The sequence below is a fragment of the Coregonus lavaretus genome, assembly GCF_964263955.1.
Source record: "Coregonus lavaretus genome assembly, chromosome: 9".
In the NCBI taxonomy this organism is placed as follows: Eukaryota; Metazoa; Chordata; class Actinopteri; order Salmoniformes; family Salmonidae; genus Coregonus; species Coregonus lavaretus.
The window spans coordinates 15376181-15395899 of record NC_139996.1 but is presented as its reverse complement, the minus strand read 5'-3'; the positions used below and the strand labels follow the sequence as shown (position 1 = coordinate 15395899).

The 19719-nt window shown below is 42.8% G+C and overlaps 1 protein-coding gene across 1 annotated transcript in view; it reads left to right on the top strand.

Moving 5' to 3' along the window:
- Window positions 1-12158: 12158 nt before the first annotated feature.
- Window positions 12159-19719, top strand: part of LOC311134874 (engulfment and cell motility protein 3-like) — a 22064-nt gene continuing 14503 nt past the window's right edge. Inside the window, exons 1-7 of the mRNA XM_084168645.1 lie at window positions 12159-12338; window positions 14623-14731; window positions 15558-15598; window positions 15735-15807; window positions 18405-18455; window positions 18637-18806; window positions 19617-19716. Coding sequence (XP_084024771.1) covers window positions 14657-14731; window positions 15558-15598; window positions 15735-15807; window positions 18405-18455; window positions 18637-18806; window positions 19617-19716 — 510 coding nt within the window. The 5' untranslated portion in view covers window positions 12159-12338; window positions 14623-14656. The remainder of the gene's footprint in view (window positions 12339-14622; window positions 14732-15557; window positions 15599-15734; window positions 15808-18404; window positions 18456-18636; window positions 18807-19616; window positions 19717-19719) is intronic.

Sequence of the window (19719 nt, the reverse complement as noted above, 5' to 3'; positions counted from 1 at the left end):
CAAGTAGATATATATTATTTACATATATAAAAAAATGTAATAATCCAAAATGTGACCAGAGTACAATATTCAGAAAGTACTTCAAAACCCACACAAAGTAGGCTATTTGATTGACAACGATTCTTACTTCTGTAACAATGTAAAAATGCAAACAACTATTCAGAGACTATTTCAAAATGTAGATAACTTCTCTCAATAAAATGTAATACAGACCAGGCCTGACACAAAATGTAAAAATAGTAGCCTACTTTGACAACAATTCAGTGAATGCAACAAGTATTAGATAGAGAGAAGATACAAAACACAACAACTGTTCAGAGACAATTTTTAAAAAGTACACAATTTCCATATAAGATTTGTGGGACAAATTCATGTCACACTGTCACTTGAGTGTTTACTTTTTAAACAATTTAGTCATTTAGCAGATGCTCTTATCCAGAGTGACTGGATACATTTTTGTATTTTTTCCCTGTACTGGTCCCCTGTGGGAATCGAACCCACAACCCTGGTGTTGCAAGTTTGCCGTGCGGTAGCAGAGAGCTTGGCCCCAGAGTCAATGTGCGGGGGCACTGGTTAGTCGTGGTAATTGAGGTAATATGTACACATGGGTAGAGTTAAAGTGACTATGCATACATAATAAACAGAGTAGTAGCAGCGTAAAGGAGGGGGTGGGGTGGGGTGGGGTGGGGTGGGGTGGGGTGGCAATGCAAATAGTCCGGGTAGCCATGATTAGCTGTTCAGGAGTCTTATGGCTTGGGGGTAGAAGCTGTTAAGAAGCCTTTTGGACCTAGACTTGGAGCTCCGGTACCGCTTGCTGTGCGGTAGCAGAGAGAACAGTCAATGACTAGGGTGGCTGGAGTCTTTGACAACTTTTAGGGCCTTCCTCTGACACCACCTGGTATAGAGGTCCTGGATGGCAGGAAGCTTGGCCCCAGTGATGTACTGGGCCGTACACAATACCCTCTGTAGTGCCTTGCGGTTGGAGGCCGAGCAGTTGCCATACCAGGCGGTGATGCAACCAGTCAGGATGCTCTCGATGTTGCAGCTACAGTGGGGGAAAAAAAGTATTTAGTCAGCCACCAATTGTGCAAGTTCTCCCACTTAAAAAGATGAGAGAGGTCTGTAATTTTCATCATAGGTACACGTCAACTATGACAGACAAAATGATTTTTAAAAATCCAGAAAATCACATTGTAGGATTTTTAATGAATTTATTTGCAAATTATGGTGGAAAATAAGTATTTGGTCAATAACAAAAGTTTCTCAATACTTTGTTATATACCCTTTGTTGGCAATGACACAGGTCAAACGTTTTCTGTAAGTCTTCACAAGGTTTTCACACACTGTTGCTGGTATTTTGGCCCATTCCTCCATGCAGATCTCCTCTAGAGCAGTGATGTTTTGGGGCTGTCGCTGGGCAACACGGACTTTCAACTCCCTCCAAAGATTTTCTATGGGGTTGAGATCTGGAGACTGGCTAGGCCACTCCAGGACCTTGAAATGCTTCTTACGAAGCCACTCCTTCGTTGCCCGGGCGGTGTGTTTGGGATCATTGTCATGCTGAAAGACCCAGCCACGTTTCATCTTCAATGCCCTTGCTGATGGAAGGAGGTTTTCACTCAAAATCTCATGATACATGGCCCCATTCATTCTTTCCTTTACACGGATCAGTCGTCCTGGTCCCTTTGCAGAAAAACAGCCCCAAAGCATGATGTTTCCACCCCCATGCTTCACAGTAGGTATGGTGTTCTTTGGATGCAACTCAGCATTCTTTGTCCTCCAAACACGACGAGTTGAGTTTTTACCAAAAAGTTATATTTTGGTTTCATCTGACCATATGACATTCTCCCAATCCTCTTCTGGATCATCCAAATGCACTCTAGCAAACTTCAGACGGGCCTGGACATGTACTGGCTTAAGCAGGGGGACACGTCTGGCACTGCAGGATTTGAGTCCCTGGCGGCGTAGTGTGTTACTGATGGTAGGCTTTGTTACTTTGGTCCCAGCTCTCTGCAGGTCATTCACTAGGTCCCCCCGTGTGGTTCTGGGATTTTTGCTCACCGTTCTTGTGATCATTTTGACCCCACGGGGTGAGATCTTGCGTGGAGCCCCAGATCGAGGGAGATTATCAGTGGTCTTGTATGTCTTCCATTTCCTAATAATTGCTCCCACAGTTGATTTCTTCAAACCAAGCTGCTTATCTATTGCAGATTCAGTCTTCCCAGCCTGGTGCAGGTCTACAATTTTGTTTCTGGTGTCCTTTGGTCTTGGCCATAGTGGAGTTTGGAGTGTGACTGTTTGAGGTTGTGGACAGGTGTCTTTTATACTGATAACAAGTTCAAACAGGTGCCATTAATACAGGTAACGAGTGGAGGACAGAGGAGCCTCTTAAAGAAGAAGTTACAGGTCTGTGAGAGCCAGAAATCTTGCTTGTTTGTAGGTGACCAAATACTTATTTTCCACCATAATTTGCAAATAAATTCATTATAAATCCTACAATGTGATTTTCTGGATTTTTTTTCCTCAATTTGTCTGTCATAGTTGACGTGTACCTATGATGAAAACTACAGGCCTCTCTCATGTTTTTAAGTGGGAGAACTTGCACAATTGGTGGCTGACTAAATACTTTTTTCCCCCACTGTATATAACTTTTTGAGGATCTGAGGACCCATGCCAAATCTTTTCAGTCTCCTGAGGTGGAATAGGCTTTGTCGTGACCTCTTCACGACTGTCTTGGTGTGTTTGGACCATGATAGTTTGTTGCTGATGTGGACACCAAGGAACTTGAAGCTCTCAACCTGTTCCACTACAGCCCCGTCGATGAGAATGGGGGCGTGCTCAGTCCTCTTTTTTTTCCTGTAGTCCACAATCATCTCCTTTGTCTTGATCACGTTGAGGGAGAGGTTGTTTTCCTGGCACCACATGGCCAGATCTCTGACCTCCTCCATATAGGTTGTCTCATCATTGTCGGTGATCAGGCCTACCACTGTTGTGTCGTCGGCAAACTTAATGATGGTGTTGGAGTCGTGCCTGGCCATGCAGTCATGGGTGAACAGGGAGTACAGGAGGGGACTGAGCACACACCCCTGAGGAGCCCCCGTGTTGAGGATCAGCGTGGCAGATGTGTTGTTACCTACCCTTACCACCTGGGGGCGGCCCATCAGAAAGTCCAGGATCCAGTTGCAGAGGGAGGTGTTTAGTTCCAGGGTCCTTAGCTTAGAGAGGAGCTTTGAGGGCACTATGGTGTTGAATGCTGAGCTGTAGTCAATGAATAGCAGTGTGAAGTGCAATAGAGATTGCATCATCTGTGGATCTGTTGGGGCGGTGTCCAAATTGGAGTGGGTCTAGGGTTTCTGGGATAATGGTGTTGATGTGAGCCATGACCAGCCTTTCAAAGCACTTCATGGATACAGACGTGAGTGCTACGGGTCGGTTGTCCTTTAGGCTTGTGTCACTGTGCAGCTCGCGGCTGTGCTTCCCTTTGTAGTCTGTAATAGTTTTCAAGCCCTGCCACATCCGACGAGCGTCAGAGCCAGGGTAGTACGATTCAATCTTAGTCCTGTATTGACTCTTTGCCTGTTTGATGGTTCGTCGGAGGGCATAGCGGGATTTCTTATAAGCGTCCAGGTTAGAGTCCCGCTCCTTGAAAGCGGCAGCTCTACCCTTTAACTCAGTATGGATGTTGCCTGTAATCCATGGCTTCTGGTTTGGGTATGTACGTACAGTCACTGTGGGGACGACGTCATCGATGCACTTATTGATGAAGCCAGTGACTGATGTGGTGTACTCCTCAATGCCATCGGAAGAATCACGGAACATATTCCAGTCTGTGCTAGCAAAACAGTCCTGTAGTGATTCTGTCTCTTCACAGCTAAATCTACTGTCACTTGAGTGTTTGCATTTAGGGAGAGATCAAAATGTACACAATAGTTACCCAGAGGAAAATGGGGGAGGGTCATGCTTTTTAAATTTCAGTCAGGGGGAGGGTTTAGTATTTTTTAAATTTAGTCCAGGATAGGTTCATGTCATTTGTAATCGATGTAATGTCATATTGCACAGGGTTTGAGAATTAGTTGCTTATTATAGTATTTCATTTGTGCCCGATGATGCCCCTCATCCCTGATTCTCTGCTGGGCGTGCAATATCAAGTGTGCCTATCTCAATAACATTATCCATAGCCTATACTTAAGCAATAAGGCCTGAGGGGGTGTGGTATATGGCCAATATACCACGGCTAAGAGCTGTTCTTATGTACGATGCAACGCGGAGAGCCTGGATACAGCCCTTAGTTGTGGTATGTTGGCCATATACCACAAACCCCCAAGGTGTCTTATTGCTATTATAAACTGGTTACCAACGTAATTAGAGCAGTAAAAATAAATGTTTTGTCATGCCAGTGGTATACAGTCTGATATACCATGGCTGTCAACCAATCAGCATTCAGGGCTCGAACCACCCAGTTTATAATATTGGCTATAGGCCTAGGCTATAAAGGTAATGAAAGTAGTCTAATTTGAAAAGGCCTAATTCATTTAAACAGTCTTCATTTTAATTTGACTTTAGGCTACTAACAACAAGAGGTCTTTGTGTTGGAACCTATTTCTTCCTATTCAAGAAATAAGCAGTAGGCCTACCTGTTTGACAGACTAAATTATAGTCTACTATCAAATAGATTTTGTCAGCCAATTCCTTCAGTCACCATTATGGTTGAATATTTTCCCAGTATTTTACAAATGTTCCATCCCGAGAATAAATCACTTTTCTCCAGTGTTATTCAAAAGCATATAAATATGTCTGGATTTGATTAGAGCTGATGAGCCATACATTAAAGACATTTTGTGAGCCCTACATTAAAATACATTTTATGAGTCCAAGCCCCAAAAAGCCCAAATGATTGTGCCGTTATCCAATACATAGCCTATGATATACAGTGAGGGAAAAAAGTATTTGATCCCCTGCTGATTTTGTACGTTTGCCCACTGACAAAGACATGATCAGTCTATAATTGTAATGGTAGGTTTATTTGAACAGTGAGAGACAGAATAACAACAAAAAAATCCAGAAAAACGCATGTCAAAAATGTTATAAATTGATTTGCATTTGAATGAGGGAAATAAGTATTTGACCCTTCTGCAAAACATGACTTAGTACTTGGTGGCAAAACCCTTTTTGGCAATCACAGAGGTCAGACGTTTCTTGTAGTTGGCCACCAGGTTTGCACACATCTCAGGAGGGATTTTGTCCCACTCCTCTTTGCAGATCTTCTCCAAGTCATTAAGGTTTCGAGGCTGACGTTTGGCAACTCGAGCCTTCAGCTCCCTCCACAGATTTTCTATGGGATTAAGGTCTGGAGACTGGCTAGGCCACTCCAGGACCTTAATGTGCATCTTCTTGAGCCACTCCTATGTTGCCTTTGCCGTGTGTTTTGGGTCATTGTCATGCTGGAATACCCATCCACGACCCATTTTCAATGCCCTGGCTGAGGGAAGGAGGTTCTCACCCAAGATTTGACGGTACATGGCCCTGTCCATCGTCCCTTTGATGCGGTGAAGTTGTCCTGTCCCCTTAGCAGAAAAACACCCCCAAAGCATAATGTTCCCACCTCCATGTTTGACGGTGGGGATGGTGTTCTTGGGGTCATAGGCAGCATTCCTCCTCTCCAAACACGGCGAGTTGAGTTGATGCCAAAGAGCTCCATTTTGGTCTCATCTGACCACAACACTTTCAACCAGTTCTCCTCTGAATCATTCAGATGTTCATTGGCAAACTTCAGATGGCCCTGTATATGTGCTTTCTTGAGCAGGGGGACCTTGCGGGCGCTGCAGGATTTCAGTCCTTCACGGCGTAGTGTGTTACCAATTGTTATCTTGGTGACTATGGTCCCAGCTGCCTTGAAATCATTGACAAGATCCTCCCGTGTAGTTCTGGGCTGATTCCTCACCGTTCTCATGATTATTGCAACTCCACGAGGTGAGATCTTGCATGGAGCCCCAGGCCGAGGGAGATTGACAGTGCTTTTGTGTTTCTTCCATTTGCGAATAATCGCACCAACTGTTTGGAATCTGATTGATTGATTGCTTCTGTGGACAGGTGTCTTTTATACAGGTAACAAACTGAGATTAGGAGCACTCCCTTTAAGAGTGTGCTCCTAATCTCAGCTCGTTACCTGTATAAAAGATACCTGGGAGCCAGAAATCTTTCTGATTGAGAGGGGGTCAAATACTTATTTCCTTCATTAAAATGCAAATCAATTTATAACATTTTTGCATGCGTTTTTCTGGATTTTTTTGTTGTTATTCTGTGTCTCACTTTTCAAATAAACCTACCATAAAAATTATAGACTGATAATTTCTTTGTCAGTGGGCAAACGTACAAAATCAGCTGGGGATCAAATACTTTTTTCCCTCACTGTATGTGTTGCAACTTGATATATAGTCTACCGCACATACGCATGACAGAAAAACATAAAAGCCCATAGATGTAGCTATGCTCTCTTGGGTAAATAAATGAAACATGCTCCAGTAGGCTAATATTTTTGAGTGTGGACAGTATTACTGTACTGTATTATATGGACTGGAATTACGCACATCATTCAAACCATGGGAGAGAACATGCAATGCAGGTGCAGGACATGTGGCCTACAAAGTTAAAATTATAGGCTAGCGAATTTGATTTTAATTTTGAAATATAATAGGGCCCATTTTACATTTGTATATTTAGTAGGTGACGCATATACAGTATATACCTTTCATAATATTTCCCCTAATGTTATTAGCCTACCTCATATTTTTCTTAATTCCTTCCTGCTTTCAACATTTAAAGGAAATACATGTTGTCCTGATCTTCATCATTGCAATGGCATGCTTGAATAATATAGGACTAGAATAAAATGCAGACGCTTTCACTTCTCTTCAGGAAGATTGAATGGTTATGGATCTGAATAAATAACTGCTGTAGCCTACCGCCATTGCGCGTTCACTTTTCTTTCAAACTACACGTGAGTTCTATTGGCTGCTGTATTTAACATTCAGCAAACAAGAGCTTGCATCCCTCTTCGAATAGTCAATTAGAATAAGAATTGGATAAAAAATAATAATAATTAATACTGCATTGAATTTATTACCTAAAAGCAGTAGTGTAAAGTACTTAAGTAAAAGTACTTTCAAGTACTACTTAAGTGTTTTTTGGGGGGTATCTTAACTTAACTTTTTACTTTTACTTCAATACATTCCTAAAGAAAAGAATGTACTTTTTATGCCATACATTTTCCATGACACCCAAAAGTACTCGTTACATTTTGAATGCTTAGCAGGACAGGAAAATGGTCCGATTCACTCACTTATCAAGAGAACATCCCTGGTCATCCCTACTGCCTCTAAACTGGCGGACACACTAAACACAAATGCTTCGTTTGTAAATGATGTCTGCATGTTGTGGTGTGCCCCTGGCTATCTGGGAATTTAACAAAATAAATTTGTGCCATCTGGTTTGCTTAATATAAACAATTTGAAATGATTCATACTTTTACTTTTGATACTTAAGTATATTTTTGCAATTCAATTTACTTTTGATACGTAAGTATTGTTACATTCCCCATCAAGAAAACAAAAAAAGTCACTCAAAGGAAGGGGGATCTAACAAAGAGTCACTAACAACCAAAACAAAACAGGTGGGGTTTTAGGAGGGGTTCTGAAAGACACTCATGGGGGTGTCCACTGAAAGTTGACTAGCAACAACAACTGGGACCTAAAAGACACCCACCATGAGCATCCACTAAATGTGCCCACTAAGAGACAAATAAAAGAAAAACCCACACCAAACTTAAAGACAGGAAGCAAACCAAAAAGTTGAACAAAACAAAAACAGGAAAGATCAGACAAAGGAATGTTTTTCTAGAACTCTACTAGGGAGCGCCAACTAAAGGTGTTGACCCTCCACATCTCTTAAGACAACTGGAGCACTCGGCCAGCCACTCTTAAATATCACCTGGGCCAGCACAGGTGTAACACATATTGACTAACGAGGTGACACAAATCGGTGCGCCCTACATACTAACATGCTATATGTGCTAAAAGTCCAACCTCATGCACAGGCAGAAAATGGTGAAAGTACTGTACTTCCACCATTTTCTGCCTGTGCAGACAACATTATAGTAGCTCCTGAGCTGGTCAAGATGGTCAACCCTGCCCATTTTCTTGTTGTAATCTATTACAAACTCTGCGACAAATACAAGTTTGTTTTGCCTGAACTTGGACACTGGTTTGAGGATGTCCTTCCTTGAGCTGTTCGTGGACAGAAAATACACATCTCTTTTGTCCCTCCAGCGAAACACGCCATTACATTATCTACAGACCATTTCACACTGACCTCTCTGGAGCTTGCCATCCATAATGGCCTTGGGGAAGTACTTACGATTGGGCCTTACTGTGCCACAATAATAGGTGTTGGCATCAAGCAAGTCTCTCACCAGAGGAATGGAATAAAAAAAGTTGTCTGCATAAAGATGGTGTTGTGACAATAGTTAGCCTCTCATGAGCTCCATTAGGCTAAGCCGAGCTCAGTTGCTTCAAGACTCCAAAACCCCTGCCACTGTCACTTAAGGCCCAGGCTGTGTGGTAAAAGGGTGAATGGTGGGACTTGGGGCAGACGCACTCCATGGAAACGTAGGCTCCCCTTTCGGGTGTGCTCTCCCTCTTCCCCTCCCTCCTCCTCTCTCTGCTTCCCCCTCTCCCTCCTCTCGCCTCTCCCTCCTCTTCACTCTCCTCTTCCTCTCTCCCTCCACTCGCCTCTCCCTCTTCTTCACTCTCCTCTTCCTCTCTCCCTCCACTCTCCTTTCCCTCCTCTTCACTCTCCTCTTCCTCTCTCCCCCACGCTCCACTCCTCCCTCCTCACTCCACATCTATATCTCTCCAATCATCTCTAACTCCTCTTCCTCCCTGCCTTCTGCTGCTGAGCCCTGACTCTCTACATCACTTCCCTCGCTTTCACTGACCTGGAGGAACAGAGTAACAGAGGGAGAGGGAGAGAGAGAGAGTGAGAGAGAGAGGAGCGGAGCAACAAATAGGATAAAGTTGTGGTCAGGAACATAATCTCTCTCTTCCTTCCTCTCACACGGTCTCTCTCTTCCTTCCTCTCTTTCTTTTTCTCATCCATACACACACTCTCTTCTTAATAATCACCTTTTAGGGGTTTCCATAATAAATTGAGTGATACAGTTACACGCCTCCCATTCCACACACACACCCACACCCACACGGGTAAACTTTCAAACAATCAAAATTATTTTATGAAGCCCTTAGTGGCCAGATTTTTTTTCAGTTCATGGTGTGCATATGTATGTTAGACTGATGGATAATCAGACAGGATAGAGTACACAAAAATACTTTCATGAATATGTTCATAGATGGACCTCGGTAAAATGTGTTTTATATTGGATATTCGGTTTTCTCTCATCAATAGATATTGAGCCAAGCATGCCATGACTATGAAGATGGTATATTCTGAATCAGGGGTGGATGGAGAAAAATCCACATTTTGTTAAATAGATTTTTTATAAACGATTTTGGATTTCAATCTTCGATAGCTCTTACACAAAGCGTGCCATGACTATGAAAATGATATATTCTGAATCGGCACAGAAAATGTACAGCACCTAAAGGATCTTTCTACACTTCTCCCGTCCACTCTGGATACACATCTCCCACTCTTTGCCCTGCGTCCACTCTGGATACACATCTCATACCTTCTCTTGCGCCCTTCAAACATCACCAGGGAGTGCTTTCAATTTATGAGTTACAACTGTGATGGCTTCCTGCCACTGTAGCCATCACAAAGAGAATGCACAAGCTGCATTTTGAATGTCTTCAGGGACCATCGTCTGCGGTTTCTGGGAAGGCCGGGGCCTTTGCAGGGTCCCCCACACAATGTACGCATTTATGATGGAAATGTTGAGCATCCCAAAAAGCACTTACTTCCACCATTTTCTCCCTGTGCGTCCAACATTATAGTAGCTCCTGAACTGGTCAAGATGGTCAACCCTGCCCATTTTCTTGTTGTAATCCATTACAAGCTCTGCAACAGATATAATTTCGTTCTGCCTGAACTTAGACACTGGTTTGAGGATGTCCTTCCTGAGCTGTTCGTGGACAGAAAATACACATTTATTTTGTCCCTCCAGCGACACGCCATTACATTATCTACAGACCATTTCACACTGACCTCTCTGGAGCTTGCCATCCATAATGGCCTTGGGGAAGTTCTTACGATTGGGCCTTACTGTGCCACAATAATAGGTGTCGGTATCAAGCAAGTCTCTCACCAAAGGAATGGAATAAAAAAAGTTGTCTGCATAAAGATGGTGGTGTGACAATAGTTAGCCTCTCATGAGCTTCATTACTAGCTCTGTTGCTTCGTCCCCCAGCCCCTCCCGACCTGTGTACACATTGAAAGCAAGGCAGTAACCAGTCAATGAGTCACACAGACACCATATTTTAATTCCCCACTTCACTGGTTTCTTCAGCATGTACTGTTTCCATAAAAGTCTACTGTCAAATTTGATCATTGCCTCATCCACAGAGAGGGCTTGCCAGGGATTAAATAGTTTGGGTAAGTTGTGTTGCAAAATGTGGATGAAAGGCGTAACTTTGTACAATTTGTCTGTCTCATTTGTTGAATTTGGATCCAAAAAGTGTATGTACTTACATAGCTGCTCAAAGCGTTTGCGTGCCATTTTGCTAGCTATGTATGTGTACACTGAGGGCGACGTCAGTGGACCAGTAGTCGATGAGAGCGGGTAGGCGGTGGATGCCCATGAGAATATTGATGCCTATGAAGCTTTTCAATTATATATTAAGACTTAGGGGAGGATGCCCAAAAATCCAAAGTTTTATTTTATTGTATGTATTCTTTGCTTTCAATCTTCAATAGCTGTTACACAAAGTGTGCCATGAGTATGAAAATGATATATTCTGAATCAGGTGAGGATGGACAAAAAGCCATTGCTTATTTGTTGTTGAAATTCCTTCTTTTTTATATATGTTTCTTTGCTTTCAATCTTCAATAGCTGTTACACAAAGCTTGCCATGACTATGAACATGATATATTCTGAATCGGGGGAGGATGGACAAAAATCCACAGCTTGTTTTTTTAATGGATTTTTTTTTAGCTTTCAGTCTTCAATTGCTCTTTCTGTTAAGGAGCAGGTTGTTGGGGTGGGAGGAGGAGGGTGATTAATGACCTGACGAAGGTCCAACTCAGTTCAAGCTACCCAGGAAAGGGCTGAAAATAGCCCATATTATGACATTTATAGCAATGTGTGTTTTTGGTCATGAGGTTAGGTGAAACACGAACAAAGTAGAATAAATATGTGTGTATCACAGTTTAGTGTGAACCCTTTCTACTCCACCCAACACAGGATTTAATGTTCTCCAGCACACAACCCCAACACAGAAGACCAGGACAGGTAAGTATGCTCAAGGTAAGTTTTATTTTAAATTCATGGGTTAACATCGATCAGACCCCGTTTCCCCACCTCCCACAGCAGACTGCACGATTTCCTGGACTGTGTCGACACAATAGAGCCTCCCTTCAGGTAGGTTACCGTCCCCCTGACTCCCTCAGGTAAATATCGGGCATGCAAAAGTGACACACTGCACACTGAATTATTCTAATATGGCACTGCAACAATATGGTGAACGGCACTCCAAATCTCACTCCACTGCACACTGTGAATTATTCTGATATGGCACTACAACAAGACAGTTATTGTAAGGGAAGGCACTGCAAACAATATGGTGAAAGGCACTACAATCTACAAACATATAGAAAGGGTGGGGATAGGTTCATTTTCGAATCTGAGAGTAAATAGAGATGAATATATTGATAAAAGTCACCTTGTCCAAGAGAGATTTACATGGTTATCAAAATGCCACGCTAGGGTAAGCCTACACGAAATACAGGCCTTATTTTAAGTTTCTAAAATTCCTTATGGGAAAAATGAATGGTGGGAAAACGATTGGAACCATTTCCCTGTCTGACCGCTAGGTTTTATGGGTGTTGTGACTGTTGTACTCAATATACCTTATTTTTACAGTCTATGGTGTACACACACTGCTTCCTACAGGGGGCGGGTGACTAAACTCAACCCGGAACTTTGAATGGTCAATTATTTTTTGAAACATGGGAAGAAACTTCTCCACCTAGGCAGATAGGTTCTCCAAGATTGTTGAAAATATAATTCTCTATCGGATTATTGTCGTCCTTTCTAGGGAGAGATTTCAAATGCTTCCAGTCCCGATCTCGGAGATTTCGCGAGGACAGTAACTTTTCTTTTCAAACAGGTAGGAGCCAAATAAAAGTGCAACTCGACTAGATATTTTCTTTCGATTGTTCGCTAAACTTTACGAACGAGAATGAACAAATCTGTTTCGTAAACCTGATACGAATGGCCCCCGGGTCCCCAGTTCAGCATTACCTGTCTCTTTTTACCTGTTTCGTCCTTTTTTGTGTCTACGGCTGGCTAGTAGGATAAACGGGCTGAGGAGGGTTGACATCATCAATAGTCACCCTAACTTTTATATGTGAGTGAAACACGAACTCGAATCAACCTACAAAATGAATAGTTTAATTAATTAGTGGGTATTTTTGAAGTCGTTTTCAGTGTATGCTAGCATGTGCTGTGAAATGGCTTACTGCAGAGAAAGGAGTTTCCATTCCATCTTTATAAAGTGTCAGGTAACAAGCAATCGTCAATGATTCGACATACATTTTAAATGAATCACGACAGAAAAGGGCTGGCTCTCGAGCCATGGATCAATTTCACTAGTGTGTCGACAACTGCCATTGACACAGTTGTTCTGCCCAGTACCCAGAATGTAAAGGCTCGGGCACTAATAGCCCCACTTAAGTGGTGGTGCCGATGACAACAGACTTCAAAGTGTGTGTTTGTGGTGGCAGTTGTAGGTGGTCGGTCAGGATTGGAATTCCAGGGAGCTGAAGGCCCCCTCCTCCCCACCCCTTAAGGGGACAGGCGGTGGGATGGTTATTACAGCGTCAAGGGGCATGACACAGAGTTAGTTCTGCAGGCTAACAGAAGGGATACAGGAGGATACACATTTGTGCATAGCCCTATATGGTCATGGGCACTATTACTATATGGTTCACTATAATCAAATCAAGCTTTATTTATATAGCACATTTCAGACATGGAATGCAACGCAATGTGCTTCACAGGAAAAAACAAATACAAAATCATGAAATGTGAAATATTTACTACACAACAAACATAAGAGGAGTGAACAGCAGTAATACCATTAATGTACAGGATTTACAAATGCAGAGACACTGATTCACACGTTACCTCTACACTTATACAACACATTCTATTTTTCTCTCTCGCACCTCTCCCACTTGCAGTAGTAGCAGAGGGAGGGTGCAGCCCAATGCATGTTGGGACAGGCAGGGGAGAGAGCCTAGGAAACCCAAACACTGCTCTCCCTGCCAGCCTGTCATGTAGCCTACATTTTAGTCATTTAGCAGACACTCATATCCAGTGCGACTTACAGTTAGTGCATTCATCTTAAGATAGCTAGGTGGGACAACCAAATATCTCAGTCATAATAAGTAAAACGTTCCTCAATAAAGTAGCTATCAGCAAAGTCAGAGCTAGTAAGAGGGAAAAAAAGTCAAGTGCGAGTGTTAGTTTACGAAAGGCTTCTTTTTTTCTTCTTTTTTTGCCTCGTATGAATACTAGGCTAGTATAGTAATGTTTTGGGTCGGAGGAGCATTGTCTTTCACAAGGCTTCAAGAGTATTAGTATATGAAGTGAGTGAGAACATTTTCAGGTTAGAGTTTCCATCAAAGCCAAAACACTGGTGGTGATCATGGTCATTCATAATCTGCTCTGCTTTCGATGCGTCTTAACAAATTACCAACGCTGAAGAGCTAATGACATTCCTGTAATTACAGTGTTATGTGATCAGCTAGCAAAGTAGGCTACAAGTTAACATCTATGGACCTACCTGGGATGGCATAGGGCTACTGAAATGGAAGGGGTCTAGAAAACTAGGTGCAGTTTGTCAGGTGAAAGAGAAAGTGTCTATGCTTTGACAGAAATGGCACTTAAACACCAGCAATAAAACATAACATATTTTTTGTAGGTTAGTTCCATTGACCTGTGAATGCGAGACACACACATAGTTATTTCCCTTTTCATCAAGTGAAGCATGTGCAGAATTGTTTAACAAACTTTAGTGTTTCCATATGTGCTGGAGAGAGCATGAAAAGAGCTTGACTGTCCTCTCCTCTGGGACTCCCATCTGTGAGCTGAGGAGGAAATGGATGTCTATGTGTGCCATGGGGGTTGTGTATGCATGTCTGTCTGTGTCTGGCCTTGTATTCAATTGTGTGTAGTCCTATACACAGAATGGGCTATGTTTCTGTACACACTGAAGCAAATGTAGACCTAGTACCTTAAAAGAGGAAGATAGAAGTTCAGCAAATTCATTTGGAAAATGAAAGCTCCAATGACTCGAGGGCAAGGCCGTTCTGGTCAGGCCAGAAACATACAGAAAAACCCTAATTTACTGTGTGAATTATTTGATAGTAATATTGACCTTATCTCAGAGTCTTAGGAGGACGCCCATACACACACTTCAAGATGCCCCAACAGGATATCGTGAAGATTGCCATCCAGATGCCAGGGGCATACCCTCAGCTCATTCAACTGGACCAGGTAAGCATCAGCACACAGGAGTGGAGCCTGAGTCAGAGAGTTTAGAAAACCTACTGTACTATCAATGCCTAAGTGGAAAGTTACAATAGGAATCAGCACTGCAGCCTGTGGGTTGTATTAGAGCTGTGGTATATGAAGCAATACTGAGCAGAGATGGGCGGGCTAATAATGTTTTTTATGAAGGGGTGATGCATCGATGCAGTGTGTTCAGAGTTGTGAAGCAGCTGCTGCTATAGAAAAACACCACGCTGTCAATAGAGAAGTTATTATAGGATTATAGTAAAGTGATGTGCTGGGTGTTTAGGATGTCAAATTGTTAATAGACCAAGGCCTTAATTAAATAAAAGGTTTTGGTTAGATATGGGTGCCTGTCAAGTTTGAACAAGCTGATTCTGTAGACATTTCATGGGAGGAAAAAACTAACTGCAAGCCCCTCAGAAGCTCTCCTATTGGACTACCAGACCTTACCAAAAACCTCTGATTGGTTGACCCCCTACAGACCACAAATTACAGGGCAGTGATAGGTCTACCACAGTACACAAACACTTTTGATTGGTTGACCACCATGTATACCACAAATTACAGGGCAATTGAAATATAGACATTAAAGTAGTTGTCTCTTATTTATTCAATGTCCCTGTTGCCTCATAAGTCAACAGCATAGAGGAAGTAAAGCTTTGTGTTTATCTAGGATCAACAGGCTCAGGGTCATAGGACCAGTGTACTATAGTTAATCCACCATGGTTTACAAAATGAAAGCATGATATCTAAATCAGTTCTTACCTTCTGCTGCTCATTGACCACAACTATGTTTATCTCCTGACAGAAAAAGCCCCTTTCTGCTGTAATAAAGGAGGTTTGTGATGGGTAAGTGTGTGTGTGTGTGTGTGTGTGTGTATGTGTGACTGAGTGTGTGTGTGTGTTCATGTTATCCTTGTTGAGTTCAAGCAATTACTTTGTCCTCTTTCAGTAGTTACAGTGGCTATGATGACTGGGTTTTTAGGTGGAATCTTCCAGGCCCTGATAACTACGCCCTCCAGTATACCGACGGTGTTCAGACCTACATCACTGAATCTGTGAGTTGATTCTCTTTCTTTTCAATGAACATGGAGGCTGTCTGTAAACAAACATAGGTCTTTCTGGCTGTCTAGTGTGTGGCTTCTATACTGTAAGTTGACAGTAGAGGGTGTCCTTGTCATGCCAGTGATGCCTGAAATGTCATCAACGCCAGTGGCCTTGGTCTGGGTAGCTGCTGGAGCTAAACTAAGCTTGTGACTTTTGAAGAGGTCAAACACAACCCTCTACTGCTGTGGCTGTGTTCATTGTTATTCCACTGGGTGTGTGATATGCATGGGGTAACAGGAGGGCTGGTTGGCACTGTTACTGGTGTGTGTCTGTGTCTGAACAGAGATTCCTGCTATTTCCGGGGCCAGTGCAGGCGTGAAATGATAATCATCTGAAACTTAACCAACTTAATTTCTCGATCTCTGTCCTGCTCTCGCGCTCTCTCTCTCTCTCTCTCTCTCTCTTTATCTCCCTCTCTCTCTCTCTCTCTCTCTCTCTCTCTCTCTCTCTCTCTCTCTCTCTCTCTCTCCCTCTCTCTCTCTCTCTCTCTCTCTCTCTTTATCTCTCTCTTTATCTCTCTCTTTATCTCTCTCTCTCTCTCTCTCTCTCTCTCTCTCCCCCCCTTTTCTTTCTCTCCCCACTCTCCCTCCCCCCTCTCTAATTATACTGAACAAAAATATAAACCCAATATATAGCAGACCTACTGTATATAGTTATAGCAGACCTAGTGTACAATGGGGGAAAAAAGTATTTAGTCAGCCACCAATTGTGCAAGTTCTCCCACTTAAAAATATGAGAGAGGCCTGTAATTTTCATCATAGGTACACGTCAACTATGACAGACAAATTGAGAAAAGAAAATCCAGAAAATCACATTGTAGGATTTTTAATGAATTTATTTGCAAATTATGGTGGAAAATAAGTATTTGGTCAATAACAAAAGTTTCTCAATACTTTGTTATATACCCTTTGTTGGCAATGACACAGTTCAAACGTTTTCTGTAAGTCTTCACAAGGTTTTCACACACTGTTGCTGGTATTTTGGCCCATTCCTCCATGCAGATCTCCTCTAGAGCAGTGATGTTTTGGGGCTGTTGCTGGGCAACACGGACTTTCAACTCCCTCCAAAGATTTTCTATGGGGTTGAGATCTGGAGACTGGCTAGGCCACTCCAGGACCTTGAAATGCCTCTTACGAAGCCACTCCTTCGTTGCCCGGGCGGTGTGTTTGGGATCATTGTCATGTTGAAAGACCCAGCCACGTTTCATCTTCAATGCCCTTGCTGATGGAAGGAGGTTTTCACTCAAAATCTCACGATACATGGCCCCATTCATTCTTTCCTTTACACGGATCAGTCGTCCTGGTCCCTTTGCAGAAAAACAGCCCCAAAGCATGATGTTTCCACCCCCATGCTTCACAGTAGGTATGGTGTTCTTTGGATGCAACTCAGCATTCTTTGTCCTCCAAACACGACGAGTTGAGTTTTTACCAAAAAGTTATATTTTGGTTTCATCTGACCATATGACATTCTCCCAATCCTCTTCTGGATCATTCAAATGCACTCTAGCAAACTTCAGACGGGCCTGGACATGTACTGGCTTAAGCAGGGGGACATGTCTGGCACTGCAGGATTTGAGTCCCTGGCGGCGTAGTGTGTTACTGATGGTAGGCTTTGTTACTTTGGTCCCAGCTCTCTGCAGGTCATTCACTAGGTCCCCCCGTGTGGTTCTGGGATTTTTGCTCACCGTTCTTGTGATCATTTTGACCCCACGGGGTGAGATCTTGCGTGGAGCCCCAGATCGAGGGAGATTATCAGTGGTCTTGTATGTCTTCCATTTCCTAATAATTGCTCCCACAGTTGATTTCTTCAAACCAAGCTGCTTACCTATTGCAGATTCAGTCTTCCCAGCCTGGTGCAGGTCTACAACTTTGTTTCTGGTGTCCTTTGACAGCTCTTTGGTCTTGGCCAGAGTGGAGTTTGGAGTGTGACTGTTTGAGGTTGTGGACAGGTGTCTTTTATACTGATAACAAGTTCAAACAGGTGCCATTAATACAGGTAACGAGTGGAGGACAGAGGAGCCTCTTAAAGAAGAAGTTACAGGTCTGTGAGAGCCAGAAATCTTGCTTGTTTGTAGGTGACCAAATACTTATTTTCCACCATAATTTGCAAATAAATTCATTAAAAATCCTACAATGTGATTTTCTGGATTTTTTTCTTCTCAATTTGTCTGTCATAGGTGACATGTACCTATGATGAAAATTACAGGCCTCTCTCATCTTTTTAAGTGGGAGAACTTGCACAATTGGTGGCTGACTAAATACTTTTTCCCCCCACTGTATATAGTTATAAGGTATATGTGACCAACAAATGCATATCTGTTTTCCCAGTCATGTGAAATGTATAGATTAGGACCTAATGAATTTAATTGACTAATTTCCTTATATGAAATCTTTGAAATTGTTGCATGTTGCCTTTATATTTTTGTTCAGTATATGTGCATTAGTGCAGTGTGAAAACAGTAATCAGTCCAAGCCATTTCTAAGTCAGTCTGTATTGCCTGTATGACTATGTTTGTCATTGTGTCTGCTCTGTGGTCTTTATGTTCTAGAACCGTCTGGACATAAAGAATGGCTGCATTCTCCGTCTGACCAAGGCACCGGTGAGTCTGCAAACAAGAGCCTGACAAACCAACCATGCTCTGTTCCTTACATAATCCCCTGTTGGCTGTGTGTGTATGTGTGTCTGCACACTATGTAGGCCTATTACAATTGTATAAAATTTTCGGTATATCTACTTCATCCATCCTTTGTCTGTGTGTTTTTATGCTGTGTGTGTTGTAGGGCCGTTGTGCTGAGGACCTGTACAAGGGCATCCAGAGCTCAGACTCAGGTGTGCGCTGTGATTCGCTGAAGCAGCTGGCCTGCGTGTCCACTGATGTCACGTTTGCCCAGGAGTTTATCAGCCGTGATGGCCACTCTCTGCTGGTGAAGATCGTAGAGGACGTTGACGAGTCAGTTCCTTTCTCTGTATCTCTCTGTATGTCACTGTGTCTGTCTATATGTTACTGTGTCTTTGTGTGTGTCTCTGTCTCTCTCTACTCTCTCTTCAACTAACCTTATATAGCAGAGACAGCAGACTCACATAAGTGAGCGCTTCTCTTTCTGTCCTGTTCTGCTAGCAGACTGTGTGTGGGTATTTTGGGGGGATGGGGGAAGTGCAGTGCAGTCGTGCATATTTGTGCTGGCTGCAGTGGAATGCTGTGCTTTGATAGATGCTTCTGCAGAGATATGAGACGATTACCTCACATGTGGGAACACATCCCTGGGTGAAGTATGGGCTGAGTCTGGCCTTCCCCTCACACTGTTAGCATAGTTACTGTGGAGGAATTCAAGGAAGCTGTAGTTGGGTTCGTATGATGAATTCTAGAATAACATTGAGTTGGCATGGAGAATTGGCTAGGAAGAATATGCAGCTCTGTGTTGCATAGTTAGTCATGGGGTTAGTTTGATCATGATCAAAATCACTATGGGATGGAGAGATCCAAGGATATGAGTCTGATGTCATGCTTTTGAAGATGTAACATGTCTTATAGTCACAAATCAATTATACCACTTGAATCCCAGTGAAGGCATAAAACACATTCCTACCAAACATGAGAAAACATTTCAGCCTGGTATGGTCTAGTCTCTCCTAATCTCGCACCTAGAACCAAATCAGTGTAAATGCACAGTGAAGTCTGTGGTTTTCTATGTCAATATTGTATTTGCTGATGTTGTAATATTCTGTTCTGAGTTGTGTGTATTCTGTGTTTGTGTGTTAGGGCCCCTCTGATCATGACCCACACACTGACAGGCTTCATGGAGTTGATGGACCATGGGATTGTATCATGGGAGAACCTCTCTGCTGTCTTCATCAAGAAGGTA